Below are 23,635 nucleotides of genomic sequence, written 5' to 3' on the forward strand. Positions count from 1 at the left end.
TCACTGACTGAATAAGGCTGTGGCCCACAGCTAGTTCCTTCCCCGATGTCTCCTTTCCTTCTTCGGCAATGCTGTAGGGGGAGGGGATTGGGTAAAGGTGAAAGAAGATTCCCGGTGGCATTCACCTTTTATTCGAAAATACCGGTCCTCTCACAGATCTGCAGATAAAGAAGATGAGATTAGGAGAGGAATCGAACGCTTCTGAAATACAATAAGGTCCAGTTTCCTGGACACAGATAGTCCTGGACTAAAAATGCAATTTCAATAGAGATTTTCAGTCCAGGACTAGGTTTAGCCTAATCCGTGTCTGGGAAACTGTCCAGATGTCTTCAAAAATAAATGGCCTGTCATCACATTACATTTACATTTACATTTAAGTCATTTAGCAGACGCTCTTATCCAGAGCGACTTACAAATTGGTGCATTCACCTTATGATATCCAGTGGGGATATCATGGGGACATCACTGAAAATCAATCAGAGCAAATCAATTAGGATAGGATACCTTATCCCCTGAGTGTCTATAGGCAAGCAGGCAGGCAGGCCTACAGAATCTGTTTCCAATCTAATCTATCTGTTATCCCCGTTATGCCTCACTTAATCTGTTTGAAAAATAGCAGGAACTGCAAATCCATTTATATACACTGAACAATAATATAAATGCAACATGTAAAGTGTTGGTCACATGTTTCATGAGCTGAAATAAAAAATAGCAGAAACTTTCTATACGTACAAAAAGCTTCTTTCTCTCAACTTTTTTGCACAAAATTGTTTATATCCCTGTTAGTGAGCATTTCTCCTTTGCTAAGATAATACATCCATCTGACAGGTGTTGCATATTAAGAAGCTGATTAAACAGCATAATAATGATTACACAGGTGCATCTTGTGCTGGGGACAATAAAAGGCCACTTTAAAAATGTGCAGTTTTGTAGCACAACACAATGTCACAGATGTCGTAAGTTTTGAGGGAGCGTGCAGTTGGCATGCTGACTGCTGGAATGTCCACCAGAGCTGTTGCCAGTGAATTGAATGTTAATTTCTCTACAATAAACTGCTTCCAACATCGTTTTAGAGAATTTGGCAGTACCTCTAACCGGCCTCACAACCACAGTCCACGTGTAACCACGCCAGTTCATGGGGGGGTGCTGAGGACTATTTTTATCTATAATAAAGCCCTTTTGTGGGGAAAAACTCTATCTGATTGGCTGGGCCTGGCTCCCTAGTGGGTGGGCCTATGCCCTCCCAGGCCAATTTATGGTTGCACCCCTGCCCAGCCATGTGAATTCGATAGATTAGGGCCTTATGAATTTATTTCAATTGACTGATTTCCTTATATGAACTGTAACTCAGTAAAATCTTTGAAGTTGTTGCGTTTATATTTTTGTTCAGTATAGCAGAAGCTACTATGCCTTGCAGGAAGTAGACTGGTTGCCAGGCAAGTTCCACTCGCAAAGGAAAACTAGCTTGAAGGAGATCCACTGTTGAGGACTAAACTCCACGGTGAAGGAAGTTTAGTCCGCTGCGGAGAAAACGACGCAGAAGAGAAACTTCAACGAGCTATTCCTATAATCAAACTTTCAGCAATTATTTAAAAGCAACTTGCACGTAAAGAAAGAAGCTTATATCCTGCATCAAAAATGTCAGTCGCAGGCTTCAAGAAACAATTTTACAAAGCAAGCCAGGTCAGTGAACAACTTTTTACTTCGGCTAACGTTATGTTGTATGTTAGCTAGCTAAGTTAGCTGGATAGCTAGCATTACTTGTGCAACATAGCTAACTAGTTAAATGTGCCGTTTGACAAGGAAATATCTGACTCAAATGTTTTATTTATTAACTAAATTATTTAACTTTTACATTTGTCTAATGGCTAACTTCAGTGGCCTGAAAAGTCCTCGCAAAGTTAAATCTGCATAGCTCCAGTGAGTTGGCTATGCTAGTAGCTGGCTAGCTGTCAGTTCAGCACATAACGTTATATTGGCATTTCGTAATGAGATTGACACATTGTTTCAATTTACTATAAAAACAGTGTTTGAAAACAGCGCCATTATTTTGGTGTGTCAGCAAATGTTTCTATGCAAACATAAACAAACTAACGTTAGTGAGTTTCGTATCAGAACGTTTACATGACTCACTTTAAATACCCCTTTCTCTGAGTTTAGCAAAACATTTTCTTCCTTGGAGGAATAGATAAAGCGGTGTAGACTAGAGGGGAATTAATCTAGCTGTATGTGATAAACCCTTTTTAATTTGAGCTCAACCAATAAGTTATTTTGTGTCAGGATGATCTCATTTCATGGACATTGTATTACGATAACACATAGTACCAGTCAAAAGTTTGGACAACTACTCATTCCAGGTTTTTTTTTTTTTTTTTAAACTATTTTCTACATTGTAGAATAACAGTGACGACATCAAAACTATGAAATAACACACATGGAATCATGTAGTAACCAGAAAAGTATTAAACAAATCAAAATGTATTTCTGATTCTGCAAAGTCACCACCCTTTGCCTTGATGACAGCTTTGCACACTCTTGGCATTCTCTCAACCAGCTTCATGAAGTAGTCACCTGGAATGCATTTCAATTAACAGGTGTGCCTTGTTAAATTAATTTGTGGAATTTCTTTCCTTAATGTGTTTGAGCCAATCAGTTGTGTTGTGACAAGGTAGGGGTGGTATACAGAAGATAGCCCTATTTGGTAAAAGACTGAGTCCATATTATGGTCAGAACAGCTCAAATAAGCAAAGAGAAACGACAGTCCATCATTACTTTAAGACATGAAAGTCAGTCAATCTGGAAAATTAAGAACTTTGGAAGTTTCTTCAAGTGCAGTTGCAAAAACCATCAAGCGCTATGGTGAAACAGGCTCTCATGAGGACCACCACAGGAAAGGAAGACCCAGAGTTACATCTGCTGCAGAGGATAAATTCATTAGTTACCAGTCTCAGAAATTGCAGCCCAAATAAATGCTTCACGGAGTTCAAGTAACACACACATCTCAATTATCGACTGCATTAATTAGGCCTTCATGGTTGAATTGCTGCAAAGAAAGCACAACTAAAGGACACCAATAAGAAGAGACTTGCTTGGGCCAAGAAACACGAGCAATGGACGTTAGACTGGTGGGAATCTCTCTTTTGGTCTGAGTCCAAATTGAGATTTTTGGTTCCAACTGCTGTGTCTTTGTGAGACGCAGAGTAGGTGACTGGATGATCTCCGCATGTCTATTTCCCACCGTGAAGCATGGAGGAGGAGGTGTGATGGTGTGGGGGTGCTTTGCTGGAGACGCTGTCAGGGATTTATTTAGAATTCAAGGCACACTTAACCAGCATGGCTACCATAGCATTCTGCAGTGATACACCATTCCATCTGATTTGTGCTTAGTCCCACTATAATTTTGTTTTTCAACAGTACAATGACCCAATACACCTCCAGTCTGTGTAAGTGCTATTTGACCAAGAAGGATAGGGATGGAGTGCTGCATCAGATGACCTGGCTTCCACAATCCCCTGACCTCAACCCAATTGAGTTGGTTTGGGATGAGTTGGACCACAGAGTGAAGGAAAAGCAGCCAACAAGTGCTCAACATATGTGGGAACTCTCAAGACTGTTGGAAAAGCATTCCAGGTGAAGCTGGTTGAGAGAATGCCAAGAGTGTGCAAAGCTGTCATCAAGGCAAAGGGCGGCTACTTTGAAGAATCAAATTTATGTGTATATATATATATATATATATATATATATATATATATATATACACACACACACACAAACAACACTTTTGGTTACTACATGATTCCATATGTTTTGATGTCTTCACTATTATTCTACTATGTAGAACATAGTAAAAAATAGAAACCCTTGAATGAGTCAGTGTGTCAACTTTTGACTGGTACTGTATATAAGTATCTGTAGTTTGACCTATCTGTACCGCCTTCATTGTCATATCAATGTCATGAATAACAACACAGAATGCACCTCTGAAGTTACTCTCACTTGTCCGTTTGTTAGGAGGGACGCAGGGAAGGTTTGGTGTTTCTGGGAGGGAGATGGACATTCCATTCCCTCCAGTGCCACCACACTGGTCTCTTCCTTTCCCCCTCTCCCATTCCCTTCACATGTCCATCTTCATGAGAAGTGATATGTGTTTGGAGTGATTGTGCCAATTTGCAGATGAGTCCATGATTGATGGACTAGGCCTACCAGCCATGGCAGGTGTTTTCCTCACTCACACACTGATTAGCACGTACTCGCCAGATACAAACACACTTATTACCTTTATGTGGAATGTATCGCCTGTTTCGGAAGTACTTAACAGGTGTAAAAGAAACGCCTGAAACTAGATTCCTTACATACTGGTCTTGCGGAAAAAACTGTTGGGAGGTTCTCTTCTGAAATGTTCAACCAATCCAGTAAATGTGAAGGAGGAGTTAAGGTAAGTGTCACCTTGTTCACGTCCAAAAGCGGATGTTGCGTCACAGGCTATATTTTTTTCATATCCACTGAAAACCGGAGGCTAGGAAGTACTAGTGGTGTAACACAAATAAAAGGGTTGTTATTGGATGGATCTGAGATACATTATAGCCTTTGCAGATACTAATACAATCTGCATTTGGCCACAAGTGAAGTAGTTACAGAACAGGTTGTAAGTAGTCCTAAGGAAGTCATCTGACAGCTTTGAGAGGCCAATTTTAACAGTTTCTATTTGATCTTTAGTAGTAAATACTCTCGAGGCCTCCATAATTAGTGATGTAACACAGTGTGTTGTGTGTGAACTGGAATGGTCTGACTGCCCCACTCACCTCACTACTATAGAATAGTCTGACTGGGTAAATGGGCACGAAGGCACCTAGTAGGCAAGGCCTAGTCACTCTCAAACCCCTGTCATTAAATATCTCTGGGAGAAATGAGGGCGTGGCTGTCTGAGTGTACTGACCCTTATTATGAGGCCATCTGCTATGTTATAGGGGCCTGTTTTGGAAATAGGTCAGTCTGTTGGTGTGTTCACACAGCTGTGAGTGATTGTTGGGTGAGTTGTTCTCCTGGCTCTGGTGTGCTTTGGAATCCTGGCAATGTTGCAGTAGTGCCCAAACCGGATTCCTGGGTTGTTATTAAGCCAGGAGAACAGACTCGGTCAACAGCCTGCCGGTAAACACACACTCACTTCCTCACATGGATTATCTAATGGGTTGTTCCACTAATTCGGGGCCTTTTTTGAGAAGTGTTATAAAATAAAAAGAGCACATGTTCAACTTCATAAACACATTTTCCCATCTCGAGGTTAAATTTAAAAAAAATAGGGATGCACGATATATCGGTAAACATATCGGAATTGGCCAATATTAGCTTAAAAATGCCTACATCGGTATCGGCCCGATGTATAGTTTAACGCCGATTTGTAAAATCGATGTCAAAGCTGACATGCATACCTGTAGGTACATGACGTAATGACGCAACATAACATTTTGCGCTACACTTGCAACACAGTATTTCTAACCTAGCCCACAATGTCTGCTGTGTGGATCGAGCAGTCATTTGAAAGCGTAATAAAATTTCAGCGAGACAACTCAAAAGGCGAAATCCATTAACGCCAGGATAATGAAATTCATCGCCCTTGACAATCAACCGTTCTGTCGTGGGTGATGTTGGCTTTCGCGACTGATCGAGCACCGGTACACACTAACGTTACCAAGTGAGCTAGTTTTCAGATGTTGCCCTACTAGAGTTACACAGTAATAGCATCACTGCTATTAGCTTCACGACATTCTATGGAACGCTGTTTAGGTCGTTGCGTGTCAAAGATGAATGTCAAATAACACTATTCGACAATAACACTATTTGACGTGTTAAATAACAGTTCTATTATAGAATGTTGTGTTCTGAATTTGCTCTGGCAAGCCAAGCGCCACCACTACTATCAGTAGCACTATCAAAGCTGTACAAAATAAAGTCTGCAAACACTGGCCACGAACAATGTGTTTACAATACAGCGTTGGTAATAAAGCATTATTTGTTCGACCGCAACTTCTGGGGTAGCTAGCTAGCTTTAGATTGGTACCTAGCGAGCACCAATACAACCAGCCTGAAAACAATGACCAGTAGAAACTCCAGTCATTTTCATTATTCTTAGCAATGATTTAGGAATCCTTGTGTTTAAGTATTAGCGAGATAGCCACTTGTTGTTCACCTATTGAAATTGAAATTCAGTTCATGAAAATAAATAGCTAGCCAGCTACTTAACCCTGTTGCCCAAAGCTAACGTTATAAGCGTCCAGCTCGACCAGACCAGGGTACGTGTTGTGAAGCTAGCCACAATAAGGATTAGACACAATAGTGGAATTTGCGTTTTGCCTTCAAAATAAAAGTACCTCTTTGAAAGTAATGAAAAAGGTTACAATTGGTGGAATCATAGTTAGACTAGATCATGTTAAACAAGGTTGGAATGCCAAGCAAAGAACTGGGGTATCAGTCTACTCGGTGACACCCACAGAACACAACTGTGAAGGTTTACACAAATATTCGCGTTGTAGTTTTTATCACGGGACTGTGACTGTGAAATCACCTCCCCAGTCAGCCTATTGTGTGTATTGACGTTCATGTTGCACTGTACAGCTTGCCCTGGGGATCAATGAAATCGGGTATCAGTCTACTCAATACCCAAGCAATTTTTTCCCAACGTCCTCCTCAGTTATCAGACTCCAAAACATCCATGCAGAATTGTTTTTCCTCGGGAATAGTGTTCAATACACATAGGTTGACAATAAATGTGGCTCAATTCAGTTGTTTCAGAGTCCCGCAATAAGAGCTATGATGCTAATGTTCTCTGGGTGTCACTGAGTAGACTGATACCCCATGTCATTGATCCACAATCCACAGGTAAGGCTGTACAGTGAAATAAGTATGCCCCCAATGCAATTCTAAAGTATCATACATCCAGTGTGATTTCAACAGATAAACAAATTGTCTTTTGTTGATTTTTATATAACATTCCAACCTTGTTTAGCATAATATTTTAAATTATGGCATAATTCTACTATTTGTATTCATTTGCATCACTGTCAATTATATACTTTTATTTTGAAGGCTAACTGCAAAGTCCGCTATTGTGGCTAATCCTTATTGTGGCTAGCGTCACATAGATGGGTTGACCACCATTAAGCAAATAAGAACTGTCTTATAAATGAGGGTTATTTTAGATGACACCTAGCTATATAGTTAGCTAGCTAACTATAGCTACTGAAACAGATTATGTTGTTTTGCTATGTTTTTGGGGAAGAACATTGTTTGCATCCATGAGCTAGCTAGCTTTTTTTTTATGACCAGGACTGTAGGTGCGCGGGACAACTTTACCAGCATCATAGCATACGTATCAATGAATCATTGTGACATATGAAATACGAGTGATAGTGTAATCAATGTGTATTAACTGCGTAAAAAATGTATTAACTCGTTAAATTATGTGACGTACGGTCATATTCAGATCCTGATTGGTCAACAAGCTTATTTGACACGTCAAATAGTGTTATTTGACATGTATCTTTTTTTACACGCAAAGACCCAAACTGCGTTCCATAGAAATCCTGTGTGTGTGTGTGTGTGTGTGTGTGTGTGTGTGTGTGTGTGTGTGTGTGTGTGTGTGTGTGTGTGTGTGTGTGTGTGTGTGTGTGTGTGTGTGTGTGTGTGTGTGTGTGTAACCTTAACTAGACAAGTCAGTTAAGAACAAATTCTTATTTACAATGACGCCCAAACCCAGACGACACTGGCCCAATTGTGAGCCGCCCAAGTGACGCCTCTTGCGCTGAGATGCAGTGCCTTAGACCTGCGTGTATGTTTTAACACTTTAACTGTACTAGAATGCTTAAAAGGCCACTCAGATTTCAAATATCGGTATTGTTTTTTTGGGGCTAGGAAAATATCGGTATCTGCCAAAAATGTCATATCGGTGCATCACAAAAGAAAATGTCTATAGTAATTGCCAAATAAAGAGGGTTGAAGATTTATTCTTAAATCACCCATGAATCCCCTTGTAACAGGGGGAATGGAAGCATGTTGTGTGCAACAGGGAGTGGCAATTGAATGCAAGCTTCACCCAAAAAATGAAATTAACATTTCTAGCCTGTCTTAGTAACAGGTGTTTTGTTTGACCTACTCAGTTTTCCTCCAGAAAATTGCCAAAAAGAGTTGAACCATCTGAACTGCTTTTACTCTGATTTGGCTGTTTCTAATCATAAGGACCAGTTTAACATATTGAAACCAAAGTTCAGGTGACGTAACAGGGTTGACCTTAAAATGAGGGACAGACATAAAATGAATCACTAATCACATGAAATAAAATAAATCTCCAGAAATCACTGTCAAAGCAACAAAATAACTAGGATTTTACAGTAACCAGGTTCCATCCAACCTTTTTATGTGAGTAAAATACATGACAGCCCTGATGGAAACAGCAAAGGTGGGATCTTTTGTTTGTAAAATTAATTATGCAAGAAATGATGGTAAAAATGCCTTTTATGAGTAAATATTTTTATAATAACCATATGTTGTGTGGTCCTCCCACTACGACTTGGGAAAGCATGCAGTTTATTAGGCTACTGATTAAATGTTATGATGAACTTTACAGGGTGCTGAAAGTGCACGGTGATGAGCTTGATGCTGCTTTCCATTAAATATTGAGGGTCTTATTCTGGTGACATGATGATCGATGCTTGGCTGCCGTTTGACAAATAAAAAGGATCTTGCTCTTTTGTCTGTAATAGGAATCTCATCATGTAGCCTAGGTAGCCAGCCTACCCGCACTGTATCTGCCAGCTGTTGGTTAGAGCGCACACGCAAAGACCAGAGTGGGCACATTCGCTATACATACAATGAATCATTTGTATGTGACAAAACAAGTTGAAAACGCGATGAAAACCCATTTGACTTGTATTCAATGATTTGCTACATGGGAATTTAACTGCAAAACTTATTTTTATGTGCACCATGTCATCATGCTCAGCGTTTTATCCACAAACAAGTCAATTTGATAAACTCATCCATGGTGGGAAAAGGAGGCATTTGGACTGCAACACGTGTTGTTCATCTTGTTACTCGGGCATTAAAATCAGTGGCCTTTTCAATTGCTACATCTTGAACCGCTGATGGGATACTGCCACATTTTAATGAACCGCTGATGGGATACTGCCACATTTTAATGACCCGCTGATGGGATACTGCCCCATTTTAATGAACCGCTGATGGGATACTGCCACATTTTAATGACCCGCTGATGGGATACTGCCCCATTTTAATGAACCGCTGATGGGATACTGCCACATTTTAATGAACCGCTGATGGGATACTGCCACATTTTAATGAACCGCTGATGGGATACTGCCACATTTTAATGCACCGCTGATGGGATACTGCCACATTTTAATGCACCGCTGATGGGATACTGCCACATTTTAATGAACCGCTGATGGGATACTGCCCCATTTTAATGCACCGCTGATGGGATACTGCCCCATTTTAATGAACCGCTGATGGGATACTGCCCCATTTTTAATGAACCGCTGATGGGATACTGCCACATTTTAATAAACCGCTGATGGGATACTGCCCCATTTTAATGAACCGCTGATGGGATACTGCCACATTTTAATGCACAGAAAGGAAAAACTGTGAGAAGCCACTGGACTGAGTCATATGAACACACACACCAGAGAGACATGTTGATTACATGAACAAACACGCCACAAATATATTCCCACTCCCAGGCAGGCCCACCTCCTAGTTATGTCATGTAGCATAATGAGGACTACAGCTGTCAGTAGCTGGTCCTCATCATGTACCTCTTTATAGTATATTAGCTCCTGCACCTAAAATATAAACAGTACCAGAACCCAAAATGAGTACCGGAACCTATTTCAGTCCAAGTCGATCACTGACAAGAAGTAATCAGGTAGGCCAATTTTTATGTTTCCACAAGATCAGAGCATGACATTTCTCCCTTTCATGTGAGTGGTTATTGAAAGGGAGAGAGCTGGAAAGATTTTTCAAATACATTGAGGAACTATTGTCATTCTCAATGGATGTAAAAACAGACTTTGTTTCCTGTTTTGAGGTGACGAAAACATTATTTTGAGAAGCTCCACAGGTCATTAGTGGTGGTGCGTTAAGCCAATCAGAAATACTATCAGATCCCCAAATGGGCACATTTATATGCCTACATTAGCGTGCAGACCAGGTAGCATATAAGCTTACTTCTAAGCTTAATCAACATTGACAGGAGCGCTCCAAACAAAAGACAATGACTAAATTGAATTGACAACTCCTGAATTGTATGAAATAAACCAAAACTTGTTTCTCACAAGTGTTGCATTTTGTTGTGCGCTATGCAAACAACTTGTCCCCTCCACAATGAGAACGGTAAAAGGAATAATAATATATTGAATGCATTAACAAAAATTACCGTAACCAAACAAACATTGTAGATTACAAATGATAGGAATTAACGGTAAATGTACTACTGGTGATATATGTAATGGGGAGTTGATATACACTAACAATCAAACGCAAACAATTCACACAATGAAGTTATGAAACAATGAATGTTTACCAATTGGCGGGAGAGAAGGCATTCTGGAGAGAGAAGTGCATTGTGAATCTGGGCGCTGCATGGTCAATCCGACATCTGCATTGGCCATGCAGCATTTATGGTGGTACGGCCTCTGCAGAAGTCAGGGCATTCATACTTCTTGCTCTCCACGGAGCAGCGCAGAGCTGTTGTGATGGAAGTTTTCAAGGAAATTAATTTGTGTTTATACAGGATGATTTGGCCTCTACATGCCTCCGGAGGCTCCACAATTGGTCATACCCTCCATATGGATCCACTGACCACATTTTCACATCAAGCATAAATTGGCTTTTAGTCTAGGCCTCCGCAATGGATTAGTTCACTGAGATAGGTGTATCTCTCTCTCTCTCTCTCTCTCTCTCTCTCTCACTCACTCACTCACTCACTCACTCACTCACTCACTCACTCACTCACTCACTCACTCACTCACTCACTCACACTACAGTTCAAAAGTTTGGGGTCACTTAGAAATGTCCTTGTTTTTGAAAGAAAATATTTTCATTTTTTTGTCCATTTTTAAAATAACATCACTCCCTTCACAGGACAGTGCAAACTGGCTCTAACGAGAATGGAAAGAGGAGTGGGAGGCCATGGTGCACAACTGAGCAAAGGGACAAGTATATTAGGCCAGCATCCCAGAGTCGCCTCTTCACTGTTGACATTGAGACTGGTGTTTTTCGGGTACTATTTAATGAAGCTGCTAGTTGAGGACTTGTGTTTCTCAAACTAGACACTAATGTAATTGTCCTCTTGCTCAGTTGTGCACCGGGGCCTCCCACTCTTTCTATTCTGGTTAGAGCCAGTTTGCACTGTTCAGTGAAGGGAGTAGTACACAGCGTTGTACGAGATCTTCAGTTTCTTGGCAATTTCTCGCATGGAATAGCCTTCATTTCTCAGAACAAGAATAGACTGACGAGTTTCAGAAGAAAGTTATTTGTTTCTAGCCATTTTGAGCCTGTAATCGAACCCACAAATGCTGATGCTCCAGAAACTCAACTAGTCTAAAGAAGGCCAGATTTATTGCTTTAAACAGCACAACAGTTTTCAGCTGTGCTAACATAATTGCAAAAGGGTTTTCTAATGATCAATTAGCCTTTTTAAAGTAATAAACTTGGATTAGATAACACAACATGGCATTGGAACACAGGAGTGATGGTTGCTGATAATGGGCCTCTGTATGCCTATGTAGATATTCCATTAAAAATTTGCCGTTTCCAGCTACAAATGTCATTTCCAACATTAACAATGTCTACACTGTATTTCTGATCAATTTGATGTTATTTTAAAGGTAAAAAATGTGATTTTTCTTTTCAAAAACAATGACATTTCTAAGTGACCCAAACTTTTGAAAGGATATATATATATATATGCTGTTAAAAAAGAAATGTCCATTCACTGTCAATTGCGTTTATTTTCAGCAAACTTAACGTGTAAATATCTGTATGAACATAGGATTCAACAACTGAGACACAAACTGAACAAGTTCCACAGACATGTGACTAACAGAATAGGAATAATGTGTCCCTGAACAAAGGGGGGGGTCAAAATCAAAAGTAACAGTCAGTATCTGATGTGGCCATCAGTTGCATTAAGTACTGGAGTGCATCTCCTCATGGACTGCACCAGATTTGCCCGTTCTTGCTGTGAGATGTTACCCCACTCTTCCACCAAGGCACCTGCAAGTTCCCGGACATTTCTGGGGGGAATGGCCCTAGCCCTCATCCTCTAATCCAACAGGTCCTAGATGTGCTCAATGGGATTGAGATCCGGTCTCTTCGTTGGCCATGGCAGAACACTGACATTCCTACCTTGCAGAAAATCATGCACAGAACAAGCAGTATGGCTGGTGGCATTGTCGTGCTGCAGGATGAGCCTGCAGGAAGGGTACCACATGAGGGAGGAGGATGTCTTCCCTGTAACGCATAACGTTAAGATTACTTGCAATGACGACAAGCTCAGTCCGATGATGCTGTGACACACCGCCCCAGACCATGACGGACCTCCCACCTCCAAATCGATCCCGCTCCAGAGTATAGGCCTCGGTGTAACGCTCATTCCTTCTACGATAAACGTGAATCCGACCATCACCCCTGGTGAGACAAAACTGCGACTCGTCAGTGAAGAACACTTTTTGCCAGTCCTGTCTGGTCCAGTGACGGTGGGTTTGTGCCCATAGGCGACATTGTTGCCGGTGATGTCTGATGAGGACCTGCCTTACAACAGGCCTACAAGCCCTCAGTCCAGCCTCTCTCAGCCTATTGTGGACAGTCTGAGCACTGATGGAGGGATTGTGCGTTCCAGGTGTAACTCGGGCAGTTGTTGTTGCTATCCTGTACCTGTCCCGCAGGTGTGATGTTCAGATGTACAGATCCTGTGCAGGTGTTACACGTGGTCTGCCACTGCGAGGACGATCAGCTGTCCGTCCTGTCTCCCTGTAGTGCGGTCTTATGCATCTCACAGTACGGACATTGCAATTTATTGCCCTGGCCACATCTGCGGTCCTCATGCCTCCTTGCAGCATGCCCTAAGGCACGTTCACGCAGATGAGCAGGGACCCTGGGCATCTTTCTTTTGGTGTTTTCCAGAGTCAGTAGAAAGGCCTCTTTAGTGTTCTAAGTTTTCATAACTGTGACCTTAATTGCCTACCATCTGTAAGCTGTTAGTCTTAATGACCATTCCACAGGTACATGTTCATAAAAAAATGTATGGGTCATTGAACAAGCATAGGAAACAGTGTTTAAACCCTTTTACAATGAAGATCTGTGAAGTTATTTGGATTTGTACGAGTTATCTTTGAAAGACTGGTCCTGAAAAAGGGACGTTTATTTTTTTTTTGCTGAGTTTATTCTACTGCTCGACCAAAAAATAATAATCTTGGTCGACCAAAAGCCTATCGACCGAACAATCGACCTGTCGACTTATTGGGGTCAGCCCTAACAAAATCGCAATAAAATTAGTATTGAATCGCACTACGTATTGTATCAGCACAAGTATCGTGATAATATCGTATCGTGAGGTGCCTGGCAATTCCCAGCCCTAATGGTAACTTGTAGTTTCACATCAAAAATATTGTTGCCCCAGAAGGACTGAGGTGGGTATTACACACACTATAGCCTATTGATGTGTAGTTGAATCAGGTGTGTAAAACTGCTGATATGGAGCAAAAGCCTGCACACACTGTGGGTCTCCGTGACTTAAAGAACACTGTTATAAAGATGGCTAACCCATCTGCTGTGTTCATGTAGTGACATACAGTGCATTTGGAAGGTATTCAGACCGCTTGCCTTTTTCCACATTACGTTACAGCCTTATTCTAAAATGAATTAAATATACACAATACACCATAATGACAAATTTTGCAAATGTATTAAAAATAAACATCTTATTTACATAAGTATTCAGACACTTTGCTATGAGACAACAAATTGAGCTCCGGTGCATCCTGTTTCCATTGATCATTCTTGATGTTTCTACAACTTCATTGGAGTCCACCTGTGGTAAATTTCAATTGATTGAACATGATTTGGAAAAGAACACACCTGTCTATATAAGGTCCCACAGTTGACAGTGCACGTCAGAGAAAAAAAAAAGCCATGAGGTTGAAGGAATTGTCCATCGAGCTCAGAGACAGGGTTGTGTCGAGGCACAGATCTGGAGAAGGGTACCCAAACATTTTTTCAGCATTGAAGGTCCCCAAGAACACAGTAGCCTCCATCAGTCATAAATGGAAGAAGTTTGGAACCACCAAGACTCTTTCTAGAACTGGCCGCCCGGCCAAACTGAGCAATGGGGGTTGAAGGGCCTTGGTCAGGGAGGTGATCAAGAACCCAATGGTCACTCTGACAGAGCTCCAGAGTTTGTCTGTGGAGATGGGAGAACCTTCTAGAAGGACAAGCATCTCTGAAGCACTCCACCAATCAGGCCTTCATGGTAGTGGCCAGACTGAAGCCACTCCTTAGTAAAAGGCACATGACAGCACGCCTGGAGTTTGCCAAAATGGACCTAAAGGACTCTCAGACCATGAGAAACAAGATTCTCTAGTCTGATGAAACCAAGATTGAACTCTTTGGCCTGAATGTCAAGCGTCACGTCTCGAGGAAACGTGGCACCATCCCTAAGGTGAAGCATTGTGGTGGCAGCATCATGCTGTGGGGATGTTTTTCAGCGGCAAGGACTGGGAGACCAATGCAGGATCGAGGGGAAAGATGTACGTAGAAAAATACAAAGATCCTTGATGAACATTTTCTCAGGACCTCCTACTGGGGCAAAGGTTCACCTTCCAACAGGACAACGACCCTAAGCACACAACCAGCACAAGACAGGCGTGTCTTCGGAACAAGTCTCTCTGAATGCCCTTGGCCCAGTCAAAGCCCGGATTTGAACCCGATCTAACATCCCTGGAGAGACCTGAAAAAAGATGTGCAGCGACACTCCCCATCCAACCTGACAGAGTTTGAGAGGATCTGCAGAGAAGAATGGGAGAAACTCCCCAAATACACGTGTACCAAGCTTGAGGCGTCATACCCAAGAAGACTCGAGGCTGTAATCACTGCCAAAGGTGCTTCAACACAGTACTGAGTACAGGGTCTAAATACTTATGTAACTGATCTCTGTTTTAAAAAAATATATATATATTATTGACTCGCAAAAAATTCCTCAAGCCTGTTTTTGCTTTGTCATTAGGGGGTATTATTGTGTGTAGATTGATGAGGGGGGGAAAAACAATTTTAATCAATTTTATAATAAGGCTGTAACGTAACAAAATGTGGAATAAGTCAAGGGGTCTGAATTCTTTCCGAATGCACTGTATAGCCTAGGCCCTGAAGATAGCTGCACTGAGTCATGTTGAACGAATAGGCTCTATAATGAGTCTGTTGTAATGACCTGCCAATAAACCCAATGCTTCTGGTTCTTGTTTGTGTGCGAGTCCCTCTCTGTGAAAAAGTGTTCCTGTCTGTGACTGCGTTTTGTAAATGTTTGTAACTGTATAAAAGGAAATGGTCTGTGGTTAGGTCTTCTCTGCTGATACAGGGCTAACCAGAGTAGAGCTGCTACAGAGGAAGTGAGACTGTGCCCTAGAAGACTTTCACTGCCAGGACTAGCCTGGTCATGTCCTTTTAATGAACCAGCACAGACTAGAGGAGAACGCACGTTCTCCATCACGAGGTCCATGCATCATTTCACTTCTATATGCTACTGTTCTGTCTGAGTTAGGAACAGCTTTGTTGTGATGGAAAGTCATGTCCTGTGCAGAATTCATGTAAATGACTTGAACTTATTATTCTCCTTCTGCCTGGTCCTTTTGTAGATGGTCAGTGAGAAGGTCGGAGGTGCAGAGGGAACCAAGCTGGATGAAGACTTCAAAGATCTGGAGAAGGTAAGTGATCTCTCCCCAACATAAAAAAAAACACACACTCCTATTAACCTAAGACTGGATTTTCCAATCGATCCATTTTGTCAGAGTAGATTGTACATTCGCTGTCTCTCCTTCTCTTCCCCACAGAGGGCAGATGTGACCAGTAAAGCGGTGGTGGATGTCATCTCTAAAACATCGGAGTACCTGCAGCCCAACCCAGCATCCAGGGCCAAGCTGACCATGCTGAACACGGTGTCTAAGATGCGGGGCCAGGTCAAGAGCCCTGGCTACCCCCAGGCTGAGGGGCTGCTGGGGGAGAGCATGGCCAAGTTCGGACGAGAGATGGGAGAGGACACCAACTTTGGTAAGAAAGAGATTGATTTCATAAACTACCATAAGTTTTATTTTACCTTTGTGCCCTAGCCTTTGGCTCTCAGAATACTGAATTCCAGGTGCGTTTGTGTGTGAAGTAGGGACCACGTACTCGACACAAGAACCTTGTCCTTTATTGTGGCCGGTTAGGGGATTATGTGCCCACTCTCATGTAACTGTCTTTGTCCTGTAGGTGGCGCCCTGGTGGACGTGGGCGAGTCCATGAAGAGGCTGGCTGAGGTCAAAGACTCCCTGGACATCGATGTCAAACAGAACTTTATCGATCCACTGCAGGCCGTCGTCGACAAGGACATCAAAGACATCCAGGTAGAGACCTAGAATGAGATGAATAAGGGATTCTCAACTCTCCCTCAACGTTACACATTTTATTTTCTAACCTTTTACAATCAACTAATGGAGGACTCTCTCCTCCCTCCTCAGCACCATCTGAAGAAGTTGGAAGGCAGGCGTCTGGACTACGATTATAAGAAGAAACGCCAGGGGAAGATCCCAGACGAGGAGCTGAGATCAGCCCTGGAGAAGTTCCACGAGTCCAAAGAGATGGCAGAGAGCTCCATGCACAACCTGCTGGAGACTGATGTGAGACATACAGGGGTCAAGGGTTAGAATTGAGGGATCTGGGGAATAATGCCAGAGATGGACAGCAACAATCAATCTCATTTTATTCGTATGGTGCTTCTTACAAATGAATTAGTCGCAAAGTGCTTACTTTCACAGCAACAAATGGGCTTAAACTCATCGAAAGCAAGTAGAAACAACAGTAGCAAGGAAAATCTCTTTAGTTAAGAAGAAAGAGGCTATTTTCCATTGGTTGGTAGAAGTTCAGAATTCAGGCTTCATACTCCCAAACCATAATACCTAGTAGGGGCTTCAACATCTGTTAGCATTGGCATTAGCAGTAGCACTTGGGCTAGCATTGGCAACAACGTTAGCATTAGCATTGATGAGTATTTCAGGACCAGTATGCAGTCAGCTTGCCACGACTCCATAGCTAGTGAGTGGAACAGTTATGTCACAGCAATGTGTATTAGGTAACGATTCTAGTTTTCCACTATGACTCTGCAACCTAAGAATGTGCCAAACCTGTCTTAGATGGCCTGTCTCTGGTAATGACCTTTTATTTCATCAGATGAGGGGGCTGAGTACAACACGTGTTAGTGCCATGTTAGTGGCGTGTTAATCAGAAACAAAGCAGTTTCGAGAGTCGGAAAAGGGGGGGGGAGGAGAACAGACGTGTGCATTTCTAGTCCAGTCCCCCTGGTAATGGCGTTTGTAGTCCAGTCCCCCTGGTAATGGTGTTTCTACTCCAGTCCCCCTGGTAATGGTGTTTGTAGTCCAGTCCCCCTGGTAATGGCGTTTGTAGTCCAGTCCCCCTGGTAATGGCGTTTGTAGTCCAGTCCCCTGTATTGATGAATCTGACTGGTCTCTGTGCTTGTCTCTAGGTAGAGCAGGTGAGTCAGATGGCTTCTCTGGTCGAGTCACAACTGCAGTATCACAAACAGGCTGTGCAGATTCTGGAGGAGCTGACTGACAAACTCCGAGACAGGTAGGTCAGCTGTGTGTGTGGACTTCTACAATTCAGTTGAAGCTGTTTGTGTTGGTTGTCGTTGTGTGTGTCCGTGTGTTTTTACGTGTGACTGATTCATCCCCTCTGCTGTTTGTATCAGGGTGAACGAGGCCCAGTCTCGCCCCAGGCGTGAGTACACTCCTAAACCCAAAGCCTCCTTTGACTATGAAGAGCAGGAGCATTCAAATGGAGAATACTCCCCCTCTGCCAACCCCCCTTCATACTCCTCAGGTAAGACTGGCCCTTAGCTGTGTGTGTCTCTGTGTGTGTCTCTGTGTGTGTCTCTGTGTGTGTCTCTGTGTGTATCTATCTATTGTAGTCTCACCAGCCCAAAACTGATCTTTCTCTATGTATATATCCCCCCCCGTAGAGGTCACGTCCTTCCACAGAATACGGTCCATGAAGAACAGTCGACACTGTGAGTGTGTGAGAGTCTGTGATTGAGGGTGAAAGAGTGGCAATTAACATGGTACTTAATCGACTCACTTCATTCCAGGAGAGTTTTACTAACATGGAATGGTGTGTGGGAAGCTTTAACCCCTTACCGCAGCGGACTCACTTCATTGTTGCAGCAATTCTGACATTTTTTCTCCCCAATTTCATGGTATCCAATTGGTAGTTAGTCTTGTCCCATCGCGGCAACTCCTGTACGACTCGGGAGGGGCGACGATCGAGATCCATGCGTCCTCCGAAACACGACCCTGCCAAGCCACACTGCTTCTTGACACACTGCCCGCTTAACCCGGAAGCCAGCCGCACTAATGTGTCGGAGGAAACACAGTACACCTGGCGACCATGTCAGCGTGCATTGCGCCCGGCCCGCCACAGGAGTCGCTAGTGTGTGATGGGACAAGGACATCCCGGCCGGCCAAACCCTCCCCTAACCTGGACGACGCTGGGCCAATTGTGCTCTGCCGCATGGATCTCCCGGTCGCAGCCAGCTGCGACACAACCTGGGATCAAACTCGGGTCTGTAGTGACGCTTCTAGCACTGCGATGCAGTACCTTAGACCGCTGCGCCCCTCGGGAGGCAATTCTGACATTTTGTATGGCAAAATGCTAATATTTCTTTCAAATTACTTGCGAAAATGCACTGATGAGCGAAAAAGTTTGTTGACGTGTGGCTTGATTGAACTATATTATGCGTTAAATGTGCAGTAATTGGTTGATTTTGCAAGCCCTCTTTTTGTACTGTGATGGGTCAGTTTTATGTGAAAATATTGCTATGATTTGACTGTTTAATTGCGGAACTAGTGCAGTGATTGGTCAAAATTGCAAGCCCTCGCATAACATTTAGGAATTGTTGATTTCTATAAAAAAAAAATAGCGATAACAGAATCCTGGAGGGACTAAACTAACCCCCGCACACTGGATCTGGTAACTGGTAACGTCTCCCTTCAACCCTGTGAGCCCAGCGCTTTGGATGTTTATGAAGTGTTCTGGTTCCTTTCCTGCCTCTCACTTATCTAAACTCTGGAAGTGGTTCTGGTTTGAAAAGCAAAGCTGCTGAATCCGTTTCAGTAGAATGCCAAATTAAGTTTATTTTCTCTTTCCCTCTTCAACACATTCCTCCCCCTTCCTTCTCCCCAGCCTCTGAGCCGTGCGCTAAGGCCCTGTATGACTTCGAGCCAGAGAACGAGGGTGAGCTGGGCTTCTGCGAGGGCGACATCATCATGCTGACCAACCGCATCGACGAGAACTGGTTGGAGGGCACTATCCGCGGCCAATCAGGATTCTTCCCCAACAACTATGTGGAAGTGGTGGTGCCCCTGTAACACTGTCAGAACAACAAGAGGAGGAGGAGAGGGAGGGAGGGAGGGATGAGGAGAGGAGAGGAGGGAGGACAGTGGTAGATGACGGGGGGCATCTCAAAAGTCTAAAATGACTTCCTCCTGTTGATGATCACTGATCTAAATAAAGCAGGACAAGGAAATATCAGTGTAAGAAATTAAAATGAGAGGTCACCTTAGATTGAGTTTCACCTAAAGATGGATGGATAGAAAAAGTGTGAGGAAGATGTTGATGGAGAGAAAGGTTAGCACAAGGAAGATGTATCTTCGTTTTCATTCTCTGTACACTTTCTACACTACACCTCCCTTACCGGGACATATGGAGAGGGGGTTACTAGAGGAGATGTTTGTCATTATGGGTGACCTGTACCCATGAACACTACCAGAGGTGTGCTTTAAGCAGACCTAGAAAAAAACCTGCAACAAAATTGCCTTGAAATTGTTACCTTTAATCACCTATTTATTGCCCTTAATTCTAGGGAAAATGGTTAAATATGTTTTGTTCTTCCACAATTGGGAATCTTTGCATCAAAATCTGGTTAATTTAATGCACACTCTTTTTCTTATATAAAAACAAAATCCATACACACCAATTATTTTCCTCCCTGGCATGGAGAGTTAGATCTTGGCTCTAGCTGTCCTTTGCTGCCCTCTGGTGGTCTAAGCCTGTTATACCTTCAGGAGTAGGATGAAGTTGCCTTTAGATCAGTTTAGTATGTTTCCCACTTATGGTTAAGGTTAGGATGTACGGACTGTAAGCTGATCCTAGAACTGTGCCCAGGGGCTAGTCCTGCATGGACATCAGTGCTGATTTGTGTTTATTTTATAGTCCTTTTTCTAATCCATCCCATACCTGTTAAATGTGATTGTTCAGCTTTTCTCTGGGTCTAAACTTACGTGAAGAGTTTGCCTGATTGCTTACCTGTTTCTTCTAAAGCCAACGTCGCCATTTCCTTGGCAAGGCAAATATATGGTGTTGTTGGAAACAGTTGGGCACCTAGGCTAGTAAATAACTGGAGTGAATGGTCATTATCTGTTGGCATACACACAGCTCTGCAGGCCAGTTATACTATGTCTCTAAACACTATAACACTATCTCCGTTTAGTACTGTTACAGCTGCAAGGCTGCCTTTCATTGACTGGGAAGATCTCAATTGCTTTCTCCTCGTCTCCTGCTCAAACCCATTGGATGGGAAAGCCAGCCGGTCTGTCCCCTCTGACCCTTTCTTCCAATGGGTTTTGAGAAAAAGGAGTATGCAATTGAGATCTTCCTTTTGTCTGCTATACCCCTTTGCCTTCCTCTTCTCTGGCTATCTCTTATTTTTGCTAACTCTTATATGGTCAAAAGATCAAAAAGGGAAACTTCCCATTGCCCACCCAAGTGCTTTGTTCTGTTTGTGTTGTGTTCTAACTTAGATTTGAAGCCATCTGCTCCTTCTGGCTTAACAATGTGTGCCTGAGGGCTGAAGCCAAAGTAACAGTGTAGAGTGACCTATTATTTACTTGCTACAGTCAGTTTGCATACAGTGTGTTAGTGGTGCTTGGATCAGCTGTTTTAACACCCGCAATTGCTAATAACCCATCCGCAACCACCTGACTATATGTGATAAAGTGAACGTCCGAGGCCCGACCCTAAACCACAAATATAGAAAATACACTATAGGCTAGTCAAAGACTGCAGGACCATTTATTTTTTTGGACAGAGGGTGCGGGACTATTTATTTTTTTGGACAGGGGGTGCGGGACAATTCTTTTGGGGGGGGACAGAGGATGCGGGACAATTTTGTTTTTGGGAGGGTGGAGGGATTTTATTTTTCCTTATTTAAACATGTTTCTGCTTATGATTTCTGACATTTTGGTAGGCTATTTGTTAGTCAACTTGTCTATAATTATATACATATAGCTTCTCTTCTGTCATATGTTGCCCTAGAAGACTAACTAAACCCTTGCTTTCTAGAATGTCATAAATCAATAGAATGAATGCTTCAATCTAGTTAACATCGGTAAAGTTTCACAGAGCAAAGACGTTTAGCCATTGGGGAGAAAATGCAATAACTTTTTTTTTTACACGGTTTTATGCGCAAGATTTCCAAATGACATCAATTTGACTAGGAAATAGAAAGCTGTGGACGACCTAACATGTTTTTGATAAGGTTTCAGTTCGGCTTGGATGCAAATTTTGTGGTTTGAAATTGTAGCATTCACATTCTCTCAAGATGCTGAAAAAAAAGAAATCATTTCTCCACTCCTGTTCCCAAGTCCACATTTTTCCTACATTTAGTGTATAATTTTACTGTAAGAAATGCTTAATTCTGCAGGAGTTCATATTAAGTCTGTGAGAGGTTTGTTTTAAACCATCTAAACATTAGGCTACAGTTCCCTTGACATGCCATAGGCCTATTTAAAGGCCATCTTGGCTGACAACTTTTTTTTTAGTGCCTCACAATCATCACATATATAAACACCCAGCAATGTAATGGGTATTTACCAGCGTTTCAGGAATCACTGTGCCTTCCTCCTACCCTGAGGAAGGCACAGTGATGCTGAAACGTTGGTAAATACCCATTAAATTGCTGGGAGTTTATACATGGAGTGTGCGATTTTCTTTATTTTGATAGTTTATAGTTTATTGGCCGTTAGTCAGCACCTCCACACAAACTATTAGTCTGGGTGTGCACCAGCTCATGTTTTTTCATTCACAATCATCACATAACATAGCTGGCATGATCATCCTCTTTTACCGCTTCACCACATCTTTCCCAAACATGACTTTTCTGTCCCTCCCTTCTTTATTTTCAACTCTCCTTTCGTAGCTTTTCTCTTATTGAAACTCCAACATTGTCCTTTTTGCCTCCATGGATTGACTTGTTTTCTGCCTGTTCCTAAAAGTGATTGGTGTGTAGGCTATTTGCCGCGCGTACAAGTAGGTCCTAAAGTTTAGGCTTATGCACTAATGCCAGATAGATAATGAAAGAAATACCTCAGTGTAGCCTAAAGATATAAATTGCACAAGAATGAAACATTTATGGATTTTTTAAGGTATTATTTTCTCTTTATTCAACCCACCGCCTACAACCTGCCCTTCATCCACACAATATTTAATGACCCTAAACCCCTCCCTTCAGAAGATATAACCGCAAGGACTGTGTGTTCAATACAACCCAAAAGGGGATTTGAAAGAAGGGTCGTTTTTTACACGTGTTACCCCATGGTGTGGGTGGGTGGGAAAGAGAGGAAATAGTACTGTATATGACCATGGACTTTATTAGTCTTTCTGGGTGTTTCAATTCCAGCTACGCCTTTTTACCCAGAGCCTCAGAACTGTGATGAGCCCTACCCACAGCCGATAACTCTATCCTCGTTATCTAGTTGCTACACTCCTTCACGGCACCCGTGGAATTGTATCCGAAACAGACAATTTTTTTTTTGTCGAAATAGGCACAGAACAGCTTATACCCTACCCCCACTAACTGGCTATCTGCCCCCATTCCGCTGCCCCCTCGCCACCTACCCCTCTCACACCTGCCCCTGTTCTCCTCCCATTTTCATCCCTAACCCCCTTCCAACATCTCTTAATCCACCCACTCAAACACTGTCTCACAAAGATCACTACATAACCCCCATCTCCCTTTCCACTACTACCCTCCACTTCTTCCCTAGAACATGCAGCTCTACCAAAAAAAAACGAATATCCTATGTGTATAAACTAAACACGGTCCTCCTAACTTCATGTTTACATATCTCTTGGGCTATATTTGTTGTGTTAACATGGTTTGGGTTTTAGTGCCTCTAGGTGATGAATGTTTAGGTTCAGGTGTGGGTTACCACGTACCATTAGCCTAAATAAAAGGAACTAGGCAGGCAGGGGGGAAAGGAGCTCCAGTTGTCTTAAGTACCTTGTTTACCGGTGTCTA

The 23,635-nt window shown here is 42.5% G+C and overlaps 1 protein-coding gene across 2 annotated transcripts; it reads left to right on the forward strand.

The window, feature by feature from the left end:
* Positions 1 to 1,259: 1,259 nt before the first annotated feature.
* Positions 1,260 to 21,966, forward strand: LOC115157397 (endophilin-A2). 2 transcript variants are annotated; one of them, XM_029705606.1, is made up of 9 exons: positions 1,260 to 1,683; positions 15,924 to 15,992; positions 16,119 to 16,335; positions 16,537 to 16,670; positions 16,785 to 16,943; positions 17,807 to 17,910; positions 18,032 to 18,162; positions 18,302 to 18,349; positions 19,522 to 21,966. In XM_029705606.1, exons 1-9 carry the CDS (start codon positions 1,639 to 1,641, stop codon positions 19,704 to 19,706), a joined length of 1,092 nt encoding a protein of 363 aa, XP_029561466.1. In that variant the 5' UTR covers positions 1,260 to 1,638; the 3' UTR covers positions 19,707 to 21,966. The 2 variants fall into 2 exon arrangements, with proteins under 2 accessions (XP_029561466.1, XP_029561467.1); XM_029705607.1 differs by lacking the exon at positions 18,302 to 18,349 and having other exon boundaries at positions 1,261 to 1,683.
* Positions 21,967 to 23,635: the final 1,669 nt, after the last annotated feature.

The sequence above is a fragment of the Salmo trutta genome, chromosome 21, assembly GCF_901001165.1.
Source record: "Salmo trutta chromosome 21, fSalTru1.1, whole genome shotgun sequence".
NCBI lineage: Eukaryota > Metazoa > Chordata > Actinopteri > Salmoniformes > Salmonidae > Salmo > Salmo trutta.